This window comes from Oncorhynchus clarkii, chromosome 13 (genome assembly GCF_045791955.1).
Source record: "Oncorhynchus clarkii lewisi isolate Uvic-CL-2024 chromosome 13, UVic_Ocla_1.0, whole genome shotgun sequence".
Lineage (NCBI taxonomy): Eukaryota > Metazoa > Chordata > Actinopteri > Salmoniformes > Salmonidae > Oncorhynchus > Oncorhynchus clarkii.
In genome coordinates, this window is record NC_092159.1 from 52,555,212 (window position 1) to 52,574,142 (window position 18,931).

The window sequence follows — 18,931 nt, forward strand, 5'->3', positions numbered from 1 at the left end:
ATGGAGGCAGTCCCAGCATTATACAGTATTATTATGGTACAGAGTATGGAGGCAGCTCCAGCATTATACAGTATTATTATGATACAGAGTATGGAGGCAGCCCCAACATTATACAGTAATATTATGATACAGAGTATGGAGGCAGTCCCAGCATTATACAGTATTATTATGATACAGAGTATGGAGGCAGCCCCAGCATTATACAGTATTATTATGATACAGAGTATGGAGGCAGTCCCAACATTATACAGTATTATTATGATACAGAGTATGGAGGCAGTCCCAACATTATACAGTATTATTATGATACAGAATATGGAGGCAGCCCCAACATTATACAGTATTATTATGATACAGAATATGGAGGCAGTCCCAGCATTATACAGTATTATTATGATACAGAATATGGAGGCAGCCCCAACATTATACAGTATTATTATGATACAGAGTATGGAGGCAGTCCCAGCATTATACAGTATTATTATGATACAGAGTATGGAGGCAGACCCAACATTATACAGTATTATTATGATACAGAGTATGGAGGCAGTCCCAGCATTATACAGTATTATTATGATACAGAGTATGGAGGCAGCCCCAACATTATACAGTATTATTATGATACAGAATATGGAGGCAGTCCCAGCATTATACAGTATTATTATGGTACAGAGTATGGAGGCAGTCCCAGCATTATACAGTATTATTATGATACAGAATATGGAGGCAGCTCCAGCATTATACAGTATTATTATGATACAGAGTATGGAGGCAGTCCCAGCATTATACAGTATTATTATGATACAGAGTATGGAGGCAGCCCCAACATTATACAGTATTATTATGATACAGAATATGGAGGCAGTCCCAACATTATACAGTATTATTATGATACAGAGTATGGAGGCAGCTCCAGCATTATACAGTATTATTATGATACAGAGTATGGAGGCAGCCCCAGCATTATACAGTAATATTATGATACAGAGTATGGAGGCAGCCCCAGCATTATACAGTAATATTATGATACAGAGTATGGAGGCAGTCCCAGCATTATACAGTATTATTATGATACAGAGTATGGAGGCAGCTCCAGCATTATACAGTATTATTATGATACAGAGTATGGAGGCAGCCCCAGCATTATACAGTATTATTATGATACAGAGTATGGAGGCAGCCCCAGCATTATACAGTAATATTATGATACAGAGTATGGAGGCAGCCCCAGCATTATACAGTATTATTATGATACAGAGTATGGAGGCAGTCCCAGCATTATACAGTATTATTATGATACAGAGTATGGAGGCAGTCCCAGCATTATACAGTATTATTATGGTACAGAGTATGGAGGCAGCTCCAGCATTATACAGTATTATTATGATACAGAGTATGGAGGCAGCCCCAACATTATACAGTAATATTATGATACAGAGTATGGAGGCAGTCCCAGCATTATACAGTATTATTATGATACAGAGTATGGAGGCAGCCCCAACATTATACAGTATTATTATGGTACAGAGTATGGAGGCAGTCTCAGCATTATACAGTATTATTATGATACAGAGTATGGAGGCAGCCCCAACATTATACAGTATTATTATGATACAGAATATGGAGGCAGCCCCAACATTATACAGTATTATTATGATACAGAATATGGAGGCAGTCCCAGCATTATACAGTATTATTATGATACAGAATATGGAGGCAGCCCCAACATTATACAGTATTATTATGATACAGAGTATGGAGGCAGTCCCAGCATTATACAGTATTATTATGATACAGAGTATGGAGGCAGACCCAACATTATACAGTATTATTATGATACAGAGTATGGAGGCAGCCCCAACATTATACAGTATTATTATGATACAGAATATGGAGGCAGTCCCAGCATTATACAGTATTATTATGATACAGAATATGGAGGCAGCCCCAACATTATACAGTATTATTATGATACAGAGTATGGAGGCAGTCCCAGCATTATACAGTATTATTATGATACAGAGTATGGAGGCAGACCCAACATTATACAGTATTATTATGATACAGAGTATGGAGGCAGTCCCAGCATTATACAGTATTATTATGATACAGAGTATGGAGGCAGCCCCAACATTATACAGTATTATTATGATACAGAATATGGAGGCAGTCCCAGCATTATACAGTATTATTATGATACAGAATATGGAGGCAGCCCCAACATTATACAGTATTATTATGATACAGAGTATGGAGGCAGTCCCAGCATTATACAGTATTATTATGGTACAGAGTATGGAGGCAGTCCCAGCATTATACAGTATTATTATGATACAGAATATGGAGGCAGCTCCAGCATTATACAGTATTATTATGATACAGAGTATGGAGGCAGCCCCAACATTATACAGTATTATTATGATACAGAATATGGAGGCAGTCCCAACATTATACAGTATTATTATGATACAGAGTATGGAGGCAGTCCCAGCATTATACAGTATTATTATGATACAGAGTATGGAGGCAGCCCCAACATTATACAGTATTATTATGATACAGAATATGGAGGCAGTCCCAACATTATACAGTATTATTATGATACAGAGTATGGAGGCAGCTCCAGCATTATACAGTATTATTATGATACAGAGTATGGAGGCAGCCCCAGCATTATACAGTAATATTATGATACAGAGTATGGAGGCAGTCCCAGCATTATACAGTATTATTATGATACAGAGTATGGAGGCAGCTCCAGCATTATACAGTATTATTATGATACAGAGTATGGAGGCAGCCCCAGCATTATACAGTATTATTATGATACAGAGTATGGAGGCAGCCCCAGCATTATACAGTAATATTATGATACAGAGTATGGAGGCAGCCCCAGCATTATACAGTATTATTATGATACAGAGTATGGAGGCAGTCCCAGCATTATACAGTATTATTATGATACAGAGTATGGAGGCAGTCCCAGCATTATACAGTATTATTATGGTACAGAGTATGGAGGCAGCTCCAGCATTATACAGTATTATTATGATACAGAGTATGGAGGCAGCCCCAACATTATACAGTAATATTATGATACAGAGTATGGAGGCAGTCCCAGCATTATACAGTATTATTATGATACAGAGTATGGAGGCAGCCCCAACATTATACAGTATTATTATGGTACAGAGTATGGAGGCAGTCCCAGCATTATACAGTATTATTATGATACAGAGTATGGAGGCAGCCCCAACATTATACAGTATTATTATGATACAGAGTATGGAGGCAGTCCCAGCATTATACAGTATTATTATGATGCAGAGTATGGAGGCAGTCCCAACATTATACAGTATTATTATGATACAGAGTATGGAGGCAGTCCCAGCATTATACAGTATTATTATGATACAGAGTATGGAGGCAGTCCCAACATTATACAGTATTATTATGGTACAGAGTATGGAGGCAGTCCCAGCATTATACAGTATTATTATGATACAGAGTATGGAGGCAGCCCCAACATTATACAGTATTATTATGATACAGAGTATGGAGGCAGTCCCAGAATTATACAGTATTATTATGATACAGAGTATGGAGGCAGTCCCAACATTATACAGTATTATTATGATACAGAGTACTCCCCACTGGATGTTGAGAGGAGAGGAGAACACATCAACATATTTCATACATTAAACTGAGACCAGGTGAGGTACAAAACACACTGTTCTGATACACAACATTCCTACTAAGAGACGGGATATGGCTACAGTATCTTGTACCTAGCAGAGCGGGAGACCCAACATTACACAATACGAACCAGAGTATTCCCCACTGCATGGTGAGAGAAGAACACACCAACCAACAACATGGGCCAGGAGTCTGCCTAGGTTCTCTACCTCCCTGCTAATTTGATTTCTGAATGAAGGCCTGCCTCCTCCGTTCAGCCCAGGCACTGTTCAATTTGTCAAGGCTGAGATGCCACCATTATCTGCCCACCGTGCCTCAGCTTTAGGGCTAAACATTGTGGATGATTCTGCTTGCCAATTAAAAACCCCAACCAAATTAATTCACATTAAAACTGTTTTTTGTTGTTTACTTTGATGCTAATGTTTACCTACTGGGTGTGTTGGAGGTTTACCCAAAACACTTCACATCAATCAGGAAGCTCATTAGAGCTTTGTGGACTCTGACACCCACAATGCCCCTCTCACCTCCACCACCTCCTCTCTCCCTGCCTCAGATTTGATCACAGACTCCATCTGTATCTCTGTATCACTCTCCTTGTACTATTCTGTCCCTCGTATCAACCATTGTGCTGCATAATTCTCTGTAATGCTGGATTCCTTATTGGAGAATCACATTAGATGAGTTAATTTACAAGATGTAAAATCTATCTCAGATCTAGATATAGAGCAGCAACAGATCACTTCCTCATAGTGATCAGGGAGAAGCAGACTATGAATATTAGCAGTTTCAATAGCTACTAATCATGTTCCGGTTCTTTCATCCTTGCCAAATTGAGCCAGAAGGAGCTGGAGCATTGGAAGAGAAAATAGCAGAGATGTGGGTGAGATTGAATGAGGGATGATGGGGGAAGGCGATGGTCAAAAAGAGATTTAGTCTTAAAGACAAAAAGCTCTCATTTGTATGATAATACCAGACTTTGCTCTAAGCCCCAATGAGACTGGCTGCTGTGATGAGACTGTCTCATTCCACTCCAAACAATTCAGCCAAACAAGTCATACTGTGGGGGAGATTCCTTTCCCTCTGTGTGTGTCATAAACTGTGTGTGTCTGTGTGTGTATGTCATCCAACCTCAGACTGGCAAGTGGGTGTTGGAACGAAACATTGGCACTTGAATAGATTGCCATGCCATAGTGAGCACCAAGTATGAAGGCTGCACAGACATTATTCTTGTTGTGTATAGACAACCATCAAACAAACACTTGATGAAGTATTAAGCTCTGGGTTGTGTACAAATGGTCCATCAAGTGCTTGATTCAAGACCATCACTGCTTTACTAATGAAAGTAAAATATCCTTGTCACCGCTCACATGGAACAACCAATGAGGGGGCAAGTCCAGCTCCCGTCACCTGACCTATACGATGATGATAGGTCAAACAAACGAGGGAAGCAATTGTAAAGGTTCACTCTGAGCTGAAAGGCAATAATCGGCAGAAAATAACAAGAGTTTACAGCTGTACTTCAAGCTGTAAACCCTTGTCTGTTGTGGTGATCATTGCATTTCATCTCAGGATGAACGTTTACAATACTTGTGTCATACCTGCTAACAGAAGGTACTGTCGGTAACAATAGCGTTCGCTGATAGTTGACAAATGAATATTTTTAGCATATCACAGCATAAACCATACAATATCACCACTGCTGTAGTTAAATTCAGAATTCAGAATCCAGACGAGAGGCCTTGAGCGGCCTTATAAGCCGCCTGATCTCGCGAGCTTACAGGAATGTTTGCCACGAGGCTACTTCAGTGGAAGTCTGAGTAGAGTGTTTGTGGTGTGTGAAGACAAGAGGCACTCCAGCAATCAAAACAAACACGGAAAGGGGAGGAAAGGGGAGGAGGGAGTTCAAGGAGGGTAAAGTAATGACATGGAACTATGTGTTGAGGAAATAGTGAAGGGGAAGAGGGTCCATGGGCGACGGAGTGAGTGGAGGGGGAGTTAAAGGGCTCAGTAATGTGTGTTTTCCCAGAGCACAATGTGTGTGTATGTGAAAAAAGATAACTTATGCGTGCAAGCGTGTGTGTGCCTGGATGTGTGAACATGTGTGACTATGTACGTAGATGTGTGAACATTCTCTGGTTGTGTGTGTGTGTAAGTATGTGATATGTACGTGTGTGTGTGTGCATATGTAAGCATGTGTGTGAGGATCCTAGTGTGAGTATGTACGTGTTTGTTTGTTTCCGTGTGTGTGTGTGTGTGTGTGTGTGTGTGTGTGTGTGTGTGTGTGTGTGTGTGTGTGTGTGTGTGTGTGTGTGTGTGTGTGTGTAAGTGGGAGAGTGTTGAAGCATTGATTAATAGAGTAAACATTGTGACATGCGGGACAAACTGTCTGTGATTCAGCCTGGGAATTAAGCTGTCTGTCACCATTAATTAGCCGACTCTCTCCTGCACCGAGTCAATTTTTACCTGGTAATACTCCCACAGCCATTGGGATCAACACCATGAATCAGGATAGGATAAAATGCCCTGCATCCCTCCTTCTCGCTTTCATTCTGTCTCTGTCTTTCGCTCACTCTTTTTCTCACTAACTCTCTCTCACATGACCACACACACACACACACACACACACACACACACACACACACACACACACACACACACACACACACACACACACACACACACACACACACACACACACACACACACACTCAAACCCTTACATTCCCATCACCACACCAGCTTCAAACATCGTTTAGTCAGTTTAGTGTGTGTGTGTGTGTGTGTGTGTGTGTGTGTGTGTGTGTGTGTGTGTGTGTGCGTGCGTGCGTGCGTGCGTACGTGCGTGCGTGCGTGCGTGAGAGAGAGAGTGTGTGAGAGAGTTTCTGCTGCCACATTTAACAAAGAGGAGTGCAGAGTGAACATGAAGAGATCCCACTGTGTCCCTCGGAGCAGCACTGTGCCTGCTGAAGCCTTTGGAGTGATGAGCACCCAGCCATCTCCACTACAGCAGGGAATACATTATACATAAGTAGTACAACAATGTGCTCTCTCTGGGAGCAGCAGTTGAAGCACATCTGCTCAGTGTTCCTGGAAGCTCTCAGCCATGCAGACAATGGGGACAGTCCCGATGTTTATGGCCCCCATGTTCCCCACTTAATGTCCACTTTGTTTCTGTCATATGCATTTTCCATCCTCCTCCTCAGACATTTGGCTACGGTGTTTTAGTTAATACCAAGAAGACTGATCTTCTACTCTTTCTAGGGGTTGGATGGACAGATATCTATGTAGATCACATTCAAACCGCATTCTGAAGAAAGGAAAGGGCCTCACTGTGCTAAAGACAACCTTGGCTTTCACCACTGAACTGTAACCAGGATGTATCTTTCTCCCCATCTGAGTGAGGTTACACATTACAAGAGGCTACTGGTGAGAGGATGACCATGCACAGACCACAAGGCTTGTACTTCACACGTAACAATAAGACCTTTGGGAGTTCATGGGAAATAATAGTATTGTAAGTGAAGCTAGGGTCCTTTTCAGCTCTGAGAGACAAATATGATTATAACACCCCATTTGTGACATATCTCAGATATTGTTTCAGTAATGTGATAGCATGACTGTTTATTTTTGCGACCAGGGCCAATCAACCGTAGTATTACTGCCTCTGTAGTATTGGATAACGTTGATTAAATGGAAGCCTTCTTCAATGCTTTTTATTCTGAACAAAAATATAAACGCAACATGCAACAATTTCAAAGATTTTACTGAGTTACATTTCATAGGAGGAAATCAGTCAATTGAAATACATTCATTTGGCCCTAATCTATGGATTTCACATGACTGGGCAGGAGCGCAGCCATGAGTGGGTCTGGGAGGGCATAGGCCCACCCCATGGGAGCCAGGTCCACCCACTGGGGAGTCAGGCCCAGCCAATCAGGATGAGTTTTCCACACAAAAGGGCTTTATTACAGACAGAAATACTCCTCGGCCGGATGTGGAGGTCATGGGCTGGCGTGGTTACATGTGGTCTGCGGTTGTGAGGCCAGTTGGATGTACTGCCAAATTCTCTAAAACGACGTTGTCGGCCACTGATGATCGAGATATGAACATTCAATTCTCTGGCAACAGCTCTGTTGGGCATTCCTGCAGTCAGCATACCAATTGCACACTCCCTCAACACTTGAGACATCTGTGGCATTTTATTGTCCCCCCAACCCAAGGTGCACCTGTGTAATGATCATGCTGTTTAATCAGCTTCTTGATATGCCACATCTGTCTGGTGGATGGATTATCTTGGCAAAGGAGAAATGCTCACCAAGAGGCATGTAAACAAATTTGTGCACCAAATTTGAGAGAAATAAGCTTTTTGTACATATGGAACATTTCTGGGATCTTTTATTTCACCTCATGAACAATAGGACCAAGACTTTACATGTGCGTTTATATTTTTGTTCAGTACATATAGTCTTCTTAAATTATGTGATTTTAAACACCCACTCAGGAGGAAGACAACAAGCAAATGTTTTGGTGCAGGTTAGTGTTTTTCGTCATGAATTTTGACTTTGCAGCTGGCCTATCTATCGGAAATCGCTCAGTTATGCCTACAGGACAAAACTCATCCCAATTAAAACCTGAGCCTGCTATTTTGGTCCTCATTTCTCACCTCCCAACCAGGGGTCCAGTTGTGAAATGGTGGTTCAGTATTGCATTAGTCCCTATAATGAAATATCCACACCAAGTGTGGCAAGCATAACCATATTAATAAATATGCATGGGGAAACCATAACAAATACATTATCCTGACAATTGATGGTTAAGTACAGGTTAACAGACACTCTTGGTAGGGCCATATGTTCTGCTTTTTGAACAGCCCTGACCATACCTAGCCAGGGTAAAGAAAGGGAGCATGCTAAGTCAACCCAATCTAAGGCTTGATAAATAATAGATATGTGGTATAATGACTAAATTAATGGCTGCCAGAGGCTGATATTACTACCTAATTATTAACACTTTCCCAAATATACGTTCATAATTATAAATATCAAAATGGATTTCACATGCCTGACTTCCACGCATGGACAAGATGCATAGCTGAAAAAACGTAATGCCTATGCAAACACACGCATGCACACACACATAAGCATTAACATGGAGTCTGTGCATTTAGTTCAGTCTTTTCCATTATGAAACCTGTTGCTGCTGCACAGTGGCTCGTTGTAGCCTATCCTCTTTCACAGCGCCATCAACAGAGCCAGATCAATAAAAATGACATTATTACAGTAGCCTACGTTCTTTTTTTGGTTGCGATGGCAACGTAAAGATGAATTTCTTAGCTTAGTGAGGGACTGCAAATGACGATTAATTTAACTTGTGAGAAATTACAGGGTACCATGGGTAAACTAGATTGTTGTGCGCCAACACAGGTTTCTTCAGAATAAACAAGTCGGAATAGATTTCCTACCTGTCATCAGCCTGCCAGTCACCCAGCAACAGGTCTCGGAACCGGTACCGTGGAGGCAGCGGGAGCACCTCCTTCTCCAGCTCTACCACTACCATGGTCCCCTCCTGAGCGCCGAACCCACCAGCGCACAATGCCAGAGATTGAGACGCGAACAAACAGAGACGCCTCTAGAGGGGCTTATCAAAATTAACAAATATTTTGTTATTCAACTTCCAAATAACACATACCTGTATGAGCACCCTAAAATGTTGTTAATTTATTACTGACACAATGTAATATCTTTCTTCTTCCAATGCAACAGGTCGAGGAAGCTCCGCCGTGACATGCACGTGAGTACTTTTTGCTTGACAGAATGCGGAGCAACTGGTTGTCTCTTTGAACATCCGCTGGCTCCTTATGGACGCAGCGAAAGCAGACCCATTTGCTCGAACAATTACATACTGAGTCTACGAGCAGTAGGTTACAAGCCCAAATCCCTGCAGGGCACATTTTAAATACTGAACAAGTTAATCATATTTGCATGAGCTTTATAGTGATGTGTTGTCGTTCTATTGAAGATGCCTTGTTTATTTTTGTTCATTTATTCAGGACATGCTCTAATTCTTGTTAATGTAAGCTCAATAAACCATTTATGAGTCATACGCGATATTAAGTTAATCCATTTAAGGACCTAATTTCTCTATATACTTTTAAATGACTAAAACCAAATCAAAACTGTGTAGAAATGATAATGGACTTATATTCATACTGGACGGTCAGTCAATAAACTGACTGTCCAGCTCGCTAATCATCACTGTGCAGTCAATGGACCTACAGTTGAAGACGCAAGTTTACATACACCTTAGCCAAATATATTTAAACTCAGTTTTTCACAATTCCTGACATTTAATCCCAGTAAAAATCCCCTGTCTTAAATCAGTTAGGATCACCACTTTTTTTTAAGAATGTGAAATGTCAGAATAATAGTAGAGAGAACGATTTATTTGAGCTTTTATTTCTTTCATCACATTCCCAGTGGGTCATTAATTTACATACACTCAATTAGTATTTGGTAACATTGTCTTTAAATTGTTCAACTTGGGTCAAACGTTTCGGGTAGCCTTCCACAAGCTTCCCACAATAAGTTGGGTGATTTTTGGCCCATTCCTCCTGACAGAGCTGGTGTAACTAAGTCAGGTTTGCAGGCCTCCTTGCTCACACACGCTTTTTCAGTTCTACCTGCAAATTTTCTATAGGATTGAGGTCAGGGCTTTGTGATGGCCACTCCTATACCTTGACTTTGTTGTCCTTAAGCCATTTTGCCACAACTTTGGAAGTATGCTTGGGGTCATTGTCCACTTGGAAGACCCATTTGTGACCAAGCTTTAACTTCATGACTGAAGTCTTGAGATGTTCCTTCAATATATCCACATAATTTTCCTACCTCATGATGCCATCTATTTTGTGAAGTGCACCAGTACCTCCTGCAGCAAAGCACCCCCACAACATAATGCTGCCACCCCCACAACATAATGCTGCCACCCCCGTGCTTCACGGTTGGGATGGTGTTCTTCGGCTTGCAAGCTTCCCCCTTTTTCCTCCAAACATAACGATGGTCATTATGGCCAAACAGTTCTATTTTTGTTTCATTAGACCAGAGGACATTTCTCCAAATAGTACAATCTTCGTCCCCATTGCAGTTTCAAACCGTAGTCTGGCTTTTTTATCGCGGTTTTGGAGCAGTGGCTTCTTCCTTGCTGAGAGGCCTTTCAGGTTATGTCGATATAGGACTCTTATTACTGTGGATATAGATACTTCTGTACCTGTTTCCTCCAGCATCTTCACAAGGTCCTTTGCTGTTGTTCTGGGATTGATTTGTACTGTTCGCAGCAAAGTACGTTCATCTCTAGGGGACAGAACGCGTCTCCTTCCTGAGCGGTATGACTGCTGTGTGGTCCCATGATGTTTATACTTGCGTACTATTGTTTGTACAGATGAACGTGGCACCTTCAGCTCTTTGGAAATTGCTCCCAAGGATGAACCAGACTTGTGGAGGTCTACAATTTGTTTTCTGAGGTCTTGGCTGATTTCTTTTGATTGTCCCATAATGTCAAGCAAAGAGGCACTGAGTTTGAAGGTAGGACTTGAAATACATCCACAGGTACACCTACAATTGATTCAAATGATGTCAATTAGCCTATCAGAAGCTTCTAAAGCCATGACATAATTTCATGGAATTTTCCAAGTTGTTTAAAGGCACAGCCAACTTAGTGTATGCAAACTTCTGACCCACTGGAATTGTGATACAGTGAATTATAAGTGAAATAATCTATCTGAAAACAATTGTTGGAAAAATAACTTGTGTCATGCACAAAGTAAATGTCTTAACCGACTTGCCAAAACTATAGTTTGTTAACAAGAAATTTGTGGAGTGGTTGAAATACAAGTTTTAATGACTCCAACCTAAGTGTATGTAAACTTCCAACTTCAACTGTACATTCATACAATTGCTTGACTGTCTAGCTCAATAATAGGCTAATCCCCAAACATTCAGAGAGCACAGAACATTCCCAAAACAATGGATAGTCAAACTTTTTTGCAAATTTTGACTACATGGAAATATAACACATTTTCAATGTGGCCCGCTGGACCTTGTTGAAGACCGAATGCAGCCCCTGGGGCAAAATGAGTTAGACCCCCCTAGTTGTTGCTTTTTACCAAAGTGCTTTAAGAAACAGTTAAGTTGTATTTGTTCACACTTGGTCGATGCCAATTGTTATGCAGGCAACTGTGCAAAATAAATAAATGTGCAGCTGTGTATAGTCATGGCCAAGAGTTTTGAGAATGACACAAATATTAATTTCCACAAAGTTTGCTGCTTCAGTGTCTTTAGATATTTTTGTCAGATGTTACTATGGAATGCTGAAGTATAATTACAAGCATTTCACAAGTGTCAAAGGCTTTTATTGACAATTACATGAAGTTGATGCAGAGAGTCAATATTTGCAGTGTTGACCCTTCAATGTTTTTTTCAAGACCTCTGCAATCCGCCCTGGTATGCTGTCAATTAACTCCTGGGCCACACCCTGACTGATGGCAGCCCATTATTCCATAATCAATGCTCGGAGTTTGTCAGATTTTGTGGGTTTTTGTTTGTCCACCCGCCCCTAAGGATTGACCACAAGTTCTCAAAGGGATTAAGATCTGGGGAGTTTCCTGGCCATGGACCCAAAATATTGATGTTTTGTTCCCCGAGCCACTTAGTTATCACTTTTGCCTTATGGCAAGGTGCTCCATCATGCTGGAAAAAGGCATTGTTTGTCGCCAAACTGTTCCTGGATGGTTGGGAGAAGTTGCTCTCGGAGGATGTGTTGGTACCATTCTTTATTCATGGCTGTGTTCTTAGGCAAAATTGTGAGTGAGCCCACTCCCTTGGCTGAGAAGCAACCCCACACATGAATGGTCTCAGGATGCTTTACTGTTGGCATGACACAGGACTGATGGTAGCGCTCACCTTGTCATCTCCGGACAAGCTTTTTTCCGGGTGCCCCAAACAATCGGAAAGGGGATTCATCAGCGAAAATGATTTTACCCTAGTCCTCAGCAGTCCAATCCCTGTACCTTTTGCAGAATATCAGTCTGTCCCTGATGTTTTTCCTGGAGAAAAGTGGCTTCTTTGCTGCCCTTCTTGACACAGTCCATCCTACAAAAGTCTTTGCCTCACTGTGCGTGCAGATGCACTCACACCTGCCAGCTGCCATTCCTGAGCAAGCTCTGTACTGGTGGTGCCCCGATCCCGCAGCTGAATCAACTTTAGGAGACGGTCCTGGCGCTTGCTGGACTTTCTTGGGCGCCCTGAAGCCTTCTTCACAACAACTGAACCGCTCTCCTTGAAGTTCTTGATGATCTGACAAATGGTTGATTTAGGTGCAATCTTACTGGCAGCAATATCCTTGTCTGTGAAGCACTTTTTGATGGCACGTGTTTCCTTGCAGGTAACCATGATTGACAGAGGAAGAACAATGATTCCAAGCACCGCCCTCCTTTTGAAGCTTCCAGTCTAATCAGCATGACAGAGTGATCACCAGCCTTGTCCTTGTCAACACTCACACCTGTGTTAACGAGAGAATCACTGACATGATGTGAGCTGGTCCTTTTGTGGCAATGTTTTTTTGGGGATTCAGTTCGATTGCATGGCAAAGAGGGACTTTGCAATTAATTGCAATTCATCTGATCACTCTTCATAACATTCTGGAGTATATGCAAATTGCCATCATACAACCTGAGGCAGCAGACTTTGTGAAAATTAATATTTGTGTCATTCTCAAAACTTTTAGCCACGACTGTAGATAAAGGCAATTATCTTAGAGAATTCATCCAATAGGACTACAATATCCCATAAAATAATCTAATTCAAGTGACACGCACAGACTTAGGTAAAAATGTGATTGTCAACTGTGTTGATTCATTAAAGAATAACTTGCTCATTACTATTACATGTTTATTATTATATGTTTAGCATTATAAACTAATAACTGACAGGTATTAACAATTACAACCCATGTATAAACTCTGTAGCCTATACAGGGTGGCTTTATTTAAAGATCTTGTCTATCAACTAGAGGTAACAGGTGCTTTTACAACTGCAACGTAGCCTATTAAAGCTTTAATTACATGTCTTACAATGAAAAACAGAAAGGACCTCAATTTCTAATAGAAAAACAGGAACCAATCAAACAAAATGTTGTTTCCGGAACAAAAACCTAAACATTGGAATCTACAAAAAATATCTTGCCTATTGTTTTCCAATGTGTCTTTGATCCTGGTTTGCTTCAATGGCAGATTATGACACCCTATTATTCTCTGTCCTCCGACTGTCTTGACTGCTGGAACTCATTGTATTGGGTGTCATTTTTTGTTTGAGAAAGTAGCACTTCGGAGACACAGGAAATTGTGATCCCCCTAAACCACTTCCTTGAGAATTGGTTTGCCACTACTCTGTCTGCCCTCAGCATGCAAATCTGACTAAACCATACATGCTCTACTTCTCTGCTTTTGAACCAAAGTGGGTGGGTAGAATTCCCATTCCTTCCTATGAAACTTCTCCAGCATGTCAACTAAACAGATGGCCTAATCTGGCTCACGTGCATTTTCATCAGGTTTAGAATATTTTTGCCCTCTAGTGGCCCAAAGTCAAAAGCACACAAATGTGGGTTCCTGTGTCATCTCTTGCACAACAAAACAGAACTCAATTATAGAAATGTATTCACTTCCTCCTGCTGGTAAAGGTCGATAATAAGCCCTAGGAAATGTTCCAAAATCTCTCTAATTGTTAGTTCATGACCACATTTCTGTGTTAGAAGTCATGCATGGAATTTAAAGAGGGTGGGCCGCTGGTCTGTAGCCATGGTAACAACTAAAAGTGTCTGAATATATCAGAGGAGACAGTTCCTGGACTTCAACAACACTACTCCACTCCTACATTATCATACACTGAAAAGGACTGCAGAGTGAAAACTGGATGTCACAAAAGTACTGTATGTCTGACAGGAGTTGAAAGCAGTAGAATGTAAATTCAGAACTTTCAACAGAATGTTTAGCATATAAATTACACAAAAAAAAATAACCGTACTGTAACAAAACATGAACGTAACTAAATCATAAAGACAGTAAAATATAATTGAACGTCATTGAACCATTCAGGAGTAAGTCTGACAGAATATACAGGCAGAAGCAAAGTGAAGCATAAAAGTAGAAAAGGCGATTTCATAACAAACCAAACCATTTTTAAAAAGGAGATCTGATTTCTCATATAAAAGGTCTTATTGGCCATTTCAGAGGAAGTCCCAGGCTGTATAAAGCAGTTTAATTCAATGTGATGTTGACTGTTCCTAGAGCATCCACCGCCCAGCCTGGATACTGTTCAGGAGAGGGGAACATTCTCTTCATGAATGTCCTCACAAAGTCTGGGAAGCGACCATCTATGATGCTCTGTCTCATCGACCGCATCAGAGTGAGCTGGACGCAAAGATAGAGGATAAGGTTATTATCTCATCTATGGCAAATAGTAACGAAAGGAAACTATTAACCATTATAGAAACACAGACCTGGTAGGAGATGTTGTGGATGGTAATGTGATGCATGGCTGCGGTGTCACTCTTGAAAAGAGCATGCAGATAGGCCCGACTGTGCCTGGAGTCATTGGGGAGCAAATGAAAACTGATAATGTATTTTTTTAAATTGATATATTTAACCTTTATTTAGCTAGTTATATTATTTACAATGACAGCCTAGGAACAGTGGATTAACTGCCTTGTTCAGGGGCAGAGCAACAGATTTTTACCTTGTCAGCTCGGGGATTCGATCTAGCAACCTTTTGGTTACTGTTCCAACGCTCTAACCACTAGGCTACCCTGACGCCCCATGAGAAAACAATGCTCATTCATTCACTCATTCAGCCTACAACTAAAAACATCCATTGAAGAGAATTGAGATTTGTAAACCAGTTTCTCTAACCCCTACAAACTCCATTCCTTCAACCCTCCGTATTCTGTCCCTCAGTGTACCAGGGTTAATATGCCTTTACCTCCTGCAGGTGGGGCACTGGCAGTCTGGATCTATTGCCTGTAGGTCCTTGGCAAACTGCTTCTTGGTAATCGTCAGAGATCCCCACGGGACCAGAGCTGAGCCAAACCTCTGGGATGAAAGGAAGAAGATCACTTCATTATCATCATAACCATAATCATGAATATAATCATTATAAAGAAGGTAGTACTGCTAAGGACTAAATGATAAAAGAAGCTATTGGGTTTCTCTGCACTTGTGATAAGAATATTTATTTAGAAGTAAATTAATAGAGAGTAGGTGACTCATAATATGTAAGAGAATGGAATACTTACTGCAGTGCGTGTTGGGAAGACACAGTCAAACATGTCACAACCCAGAGCAACACACACCACCAGGTCTACTGCATAACTGTGACCCACAACAAAACACATGAACCACATACATAGAAATATCTGTACGGCACGACAAAACATTTGCAACTTATGTCATTTATGCATGTAAATGTGCTGTTATAACATTGTCATTTATGCATGTAAATGTGCCGTTATAACATAAGGACGATGGCAGCCATACCCAACCCCCATAAGGTAGCGAGGCTTCTCCCGAGGCAGGTGGTCTGTGCTGAGTGTCACCATCCTCCAGAAATCATCCTTCTCCTCACCTCCGCTCAGCCCACCGATAGCAAAGCCAGGAACATCCCGTTTTGTCATTTCTGTAAAAAGCACAGGAACAGAAAAATATTTTTTTTAAATTTCACGGAATTTGGTATCAGCATCTACACAGATAATGTATTTTTCATTAGCTCTTTTCCACCGTATTTCCAAAATAAGATGTTAAACTAATTAGCATGAAGACAGAGCAATTTTCTGTGCTGAATGGCTTTGAGGGAGGTTAGTCATCGATAGACATAGATGAAACAGGGGGGAACATCTTACCGTCTAGACAGGCTTTGCGCAGCTCTGTGTTCAGGCCCCCCTGGATGATGGCAAACAGGTTCTGTCTATCTGGATTCTTATTGGCTGCAATGCAGCGGTCCAGCCAGCGAATCGATCTCCACGTAGCCTCCTCCACCCGCGGCCCAGTCACCGTACTGCTGACCACGTCATCCAACTGCATCATGATGTCTGACCCTGGACAAAACAGAAATGGTGCGATGTTAAAATTAAGAACAGGAGTACTACCTGAAGTATAGTGGCTTTACTTTCCAGACTGATTCATTGGGAGTGGATACTGGATTGTGTCCTTCTTACCCAGACTGTTCTGTATGGCGATTGACTGCTCAGGACTCAGAAGGATCTCCTTCCCATCGTAAGGAGATTTGAACTTGACCCCCTCCTCAGTAACCTCAGATAGTTCAACAAGAGACACCATCTGAAAGCCCCCACTGTCCTATGTAGAAATGGTAGGGATTCAAGGAAAATTCCAACCAAAAACGATCTTTTGGTTTGTGTTTCAATAGTCCATCGTTGACATACTGTAGTCCCCCCAAAAAATTCTCGTCAGCACTCAAGTTTTCAAGATATGTGACCTTCAAAATACAGAAATCCTCCTCATATGATGCATTTTGCATCATATGATGCTCACATATCTTGAAAAGCAGACATTTGGGTGAAAGAGACCCTTGTTCTTTTTAGCCCAATTAAGCAGTCAACACATTAGCTGATACTCACAGTCAAAAGGTTTCTTTTCCAGTTCATGAAGCCATGCAGGCCATTTGCTTTCTCAATCAGCTCAGGACCCTGTGATGGGACAGACCGACAACACCATCCTCACTGTCTGCAGCACACGAGACACTGACAACAAAGAGCTGTCTACAAGGTCAATCATCTTTGATACACAATGTGAATAGCCCTAGCACCACTTAATGTAGCCATTGATAATATCTCTCAGTTCCATTACATTACACATAAGAGTTATTGGACAAAGACGTCTTCTATACAGGGGAGTTTTGTTAAGAGCCCTGAAGCTCAGTCTGAACATTAACACGCATTACTTGAGGTACAGTTTTGGATAAGAAGCATAAGGACCTTATATCTTTCATATTAGCAATAAATCATTTTCAAAAAACAAAAGGTTAAATTTATACACAGCTTTCTAGGGTTATACACAGCTTTATAGGGTTATACACAGCTTTTTGTCACTGAAAAACACTGTTGGCCGCAACTGTGTTAAACCAGTTAAACAAGTCTACAGTAAGTGTGCATTTGCTCAATTATTTTGATGTGATATGAAAGTAGAGGGATTTATGTTTCTAGTACCGTACTGCAAGTGAGAATCAATTAACGTTTAGATGGAGTATTTGGCTGTTTTGGCTTCCTGGGCAAATGTGCCTTTAAAGTGCAAATCAGCAGTTGAAACAATAACAAAAAAGCCTCTCCACCACTGTTTCACTAAAACGCTGAGGGATGGGGCTGGAGATATGTAACCATTCTCAAATTCATAGACAGAGCTATGGATGCAAGGACTGACCATCCATGATATCAGAATTATAGCTTTGACCATGTTTTGAGGCTATACTGTGTTTGTTTACATTAACTTTGTTTACAAAGATTGGAGTAAAACAAAGTTATATTGTATATATTTTGGAGGTATGACAGTTGAACTAAGCTCATGAGGCATTTATAAATGATGTTCTTCAAGAATCAATGGGTACATATCATTAATGTATAAATCCAAAAATGGATGTAGCAAATTCTGATTGCCCCTTTAAACAGAACATGTAAGGTCCTTGGACTATAAGAGTAACGTTAGGCTCCTTTCTTACATTATTGGGCTACACTTACCGGCCTCATACCCAAGTGGTATGTGTTGCCAAGACAAATCTGACATCCCAGATCATCGAGTTGGTCCACTGTGATTCCCTTCATCGTGCCTTGTGTACCAACAGGCATGAACACTGGGGTGCTGACCGTACAGTGAGGGAGTTTGAGATCACAAGCCCTCGCTTTGGTCACTGGACATTCGGCGATGATTCGGAGAGCAAGAGGAGCAACGATGGAAACGGCTTTCTTGACAACCATGCCTGTTTCAAGGCTGCTCGTTGCAGCTCCTCTGGCTATGGGCGCAGCCATGTTGTTGCTCACAGACGACGTCAACAAACACGTGACATACCGGAACTACAGTAATCTAATATTTGCATTGAGTTGTAAAAAATATGTCCTCATTACAATATCATTGACAGCAAACTCGTAGAAGCTATCCTTGCATGTCTTGTCATTTAATAATTGT

General features: G+C 41.2%; 2 protein-coding genes across 2 annotated transcripts in view; both read right to left on the reverse strand.

Moving 5' to 3' along the window:
• LOC139424038 (potassium channel subfamily T member 2-like) overlaps positions 1-9,252 on the reverse strand; it is a 91,516-nt gene extending 82,264 nt beyond the window's left edge. Inside the window, exon 1 of the mRNA XM_071175725.1 lies at positions 9,158-9,252. Coding sequence (XP_071031826.1) covers positions 9,158-9,252 — 95 coding nt within the window. The remainder of the gene's footprint in view (positions 1-9,157) is intronic.
• Positions 9,253-11,575: 2,323 nt separating this feature from the next.
• LOC139365065 (queuine tRNA-ribosyltransferase catalytic subunit 1) lies at positions 11,576-18,815 on the reverse strand. The gene is made up of 9 exons (XM_071102426.1): positions 18,487-18,815; positions 17,374-17,442; positions 16,954-17,092; positions 16,639-16,833; positions 16,277-16,415; positions 16,036-16,111; positions 15,723-15,832; positions 15,244-15,328; positions 11,576-15,154 (listed from the first exon to the last, which is right to left on the reverse strand). Exons 1-9 carry the CDS (start codon positions 18,772-18,774, stop codon positions 15,002-15,004), a joined length of 1,254 nt encoding a protein of 417 aa, XP_070958527.1. The 5' UTR covers positions 18,775-18,815; the 3' UTR covers positions 11,576-15,001.
• Between the last annotated feature and the right edge of the window lie 116 nt (positions 18,816-18,931).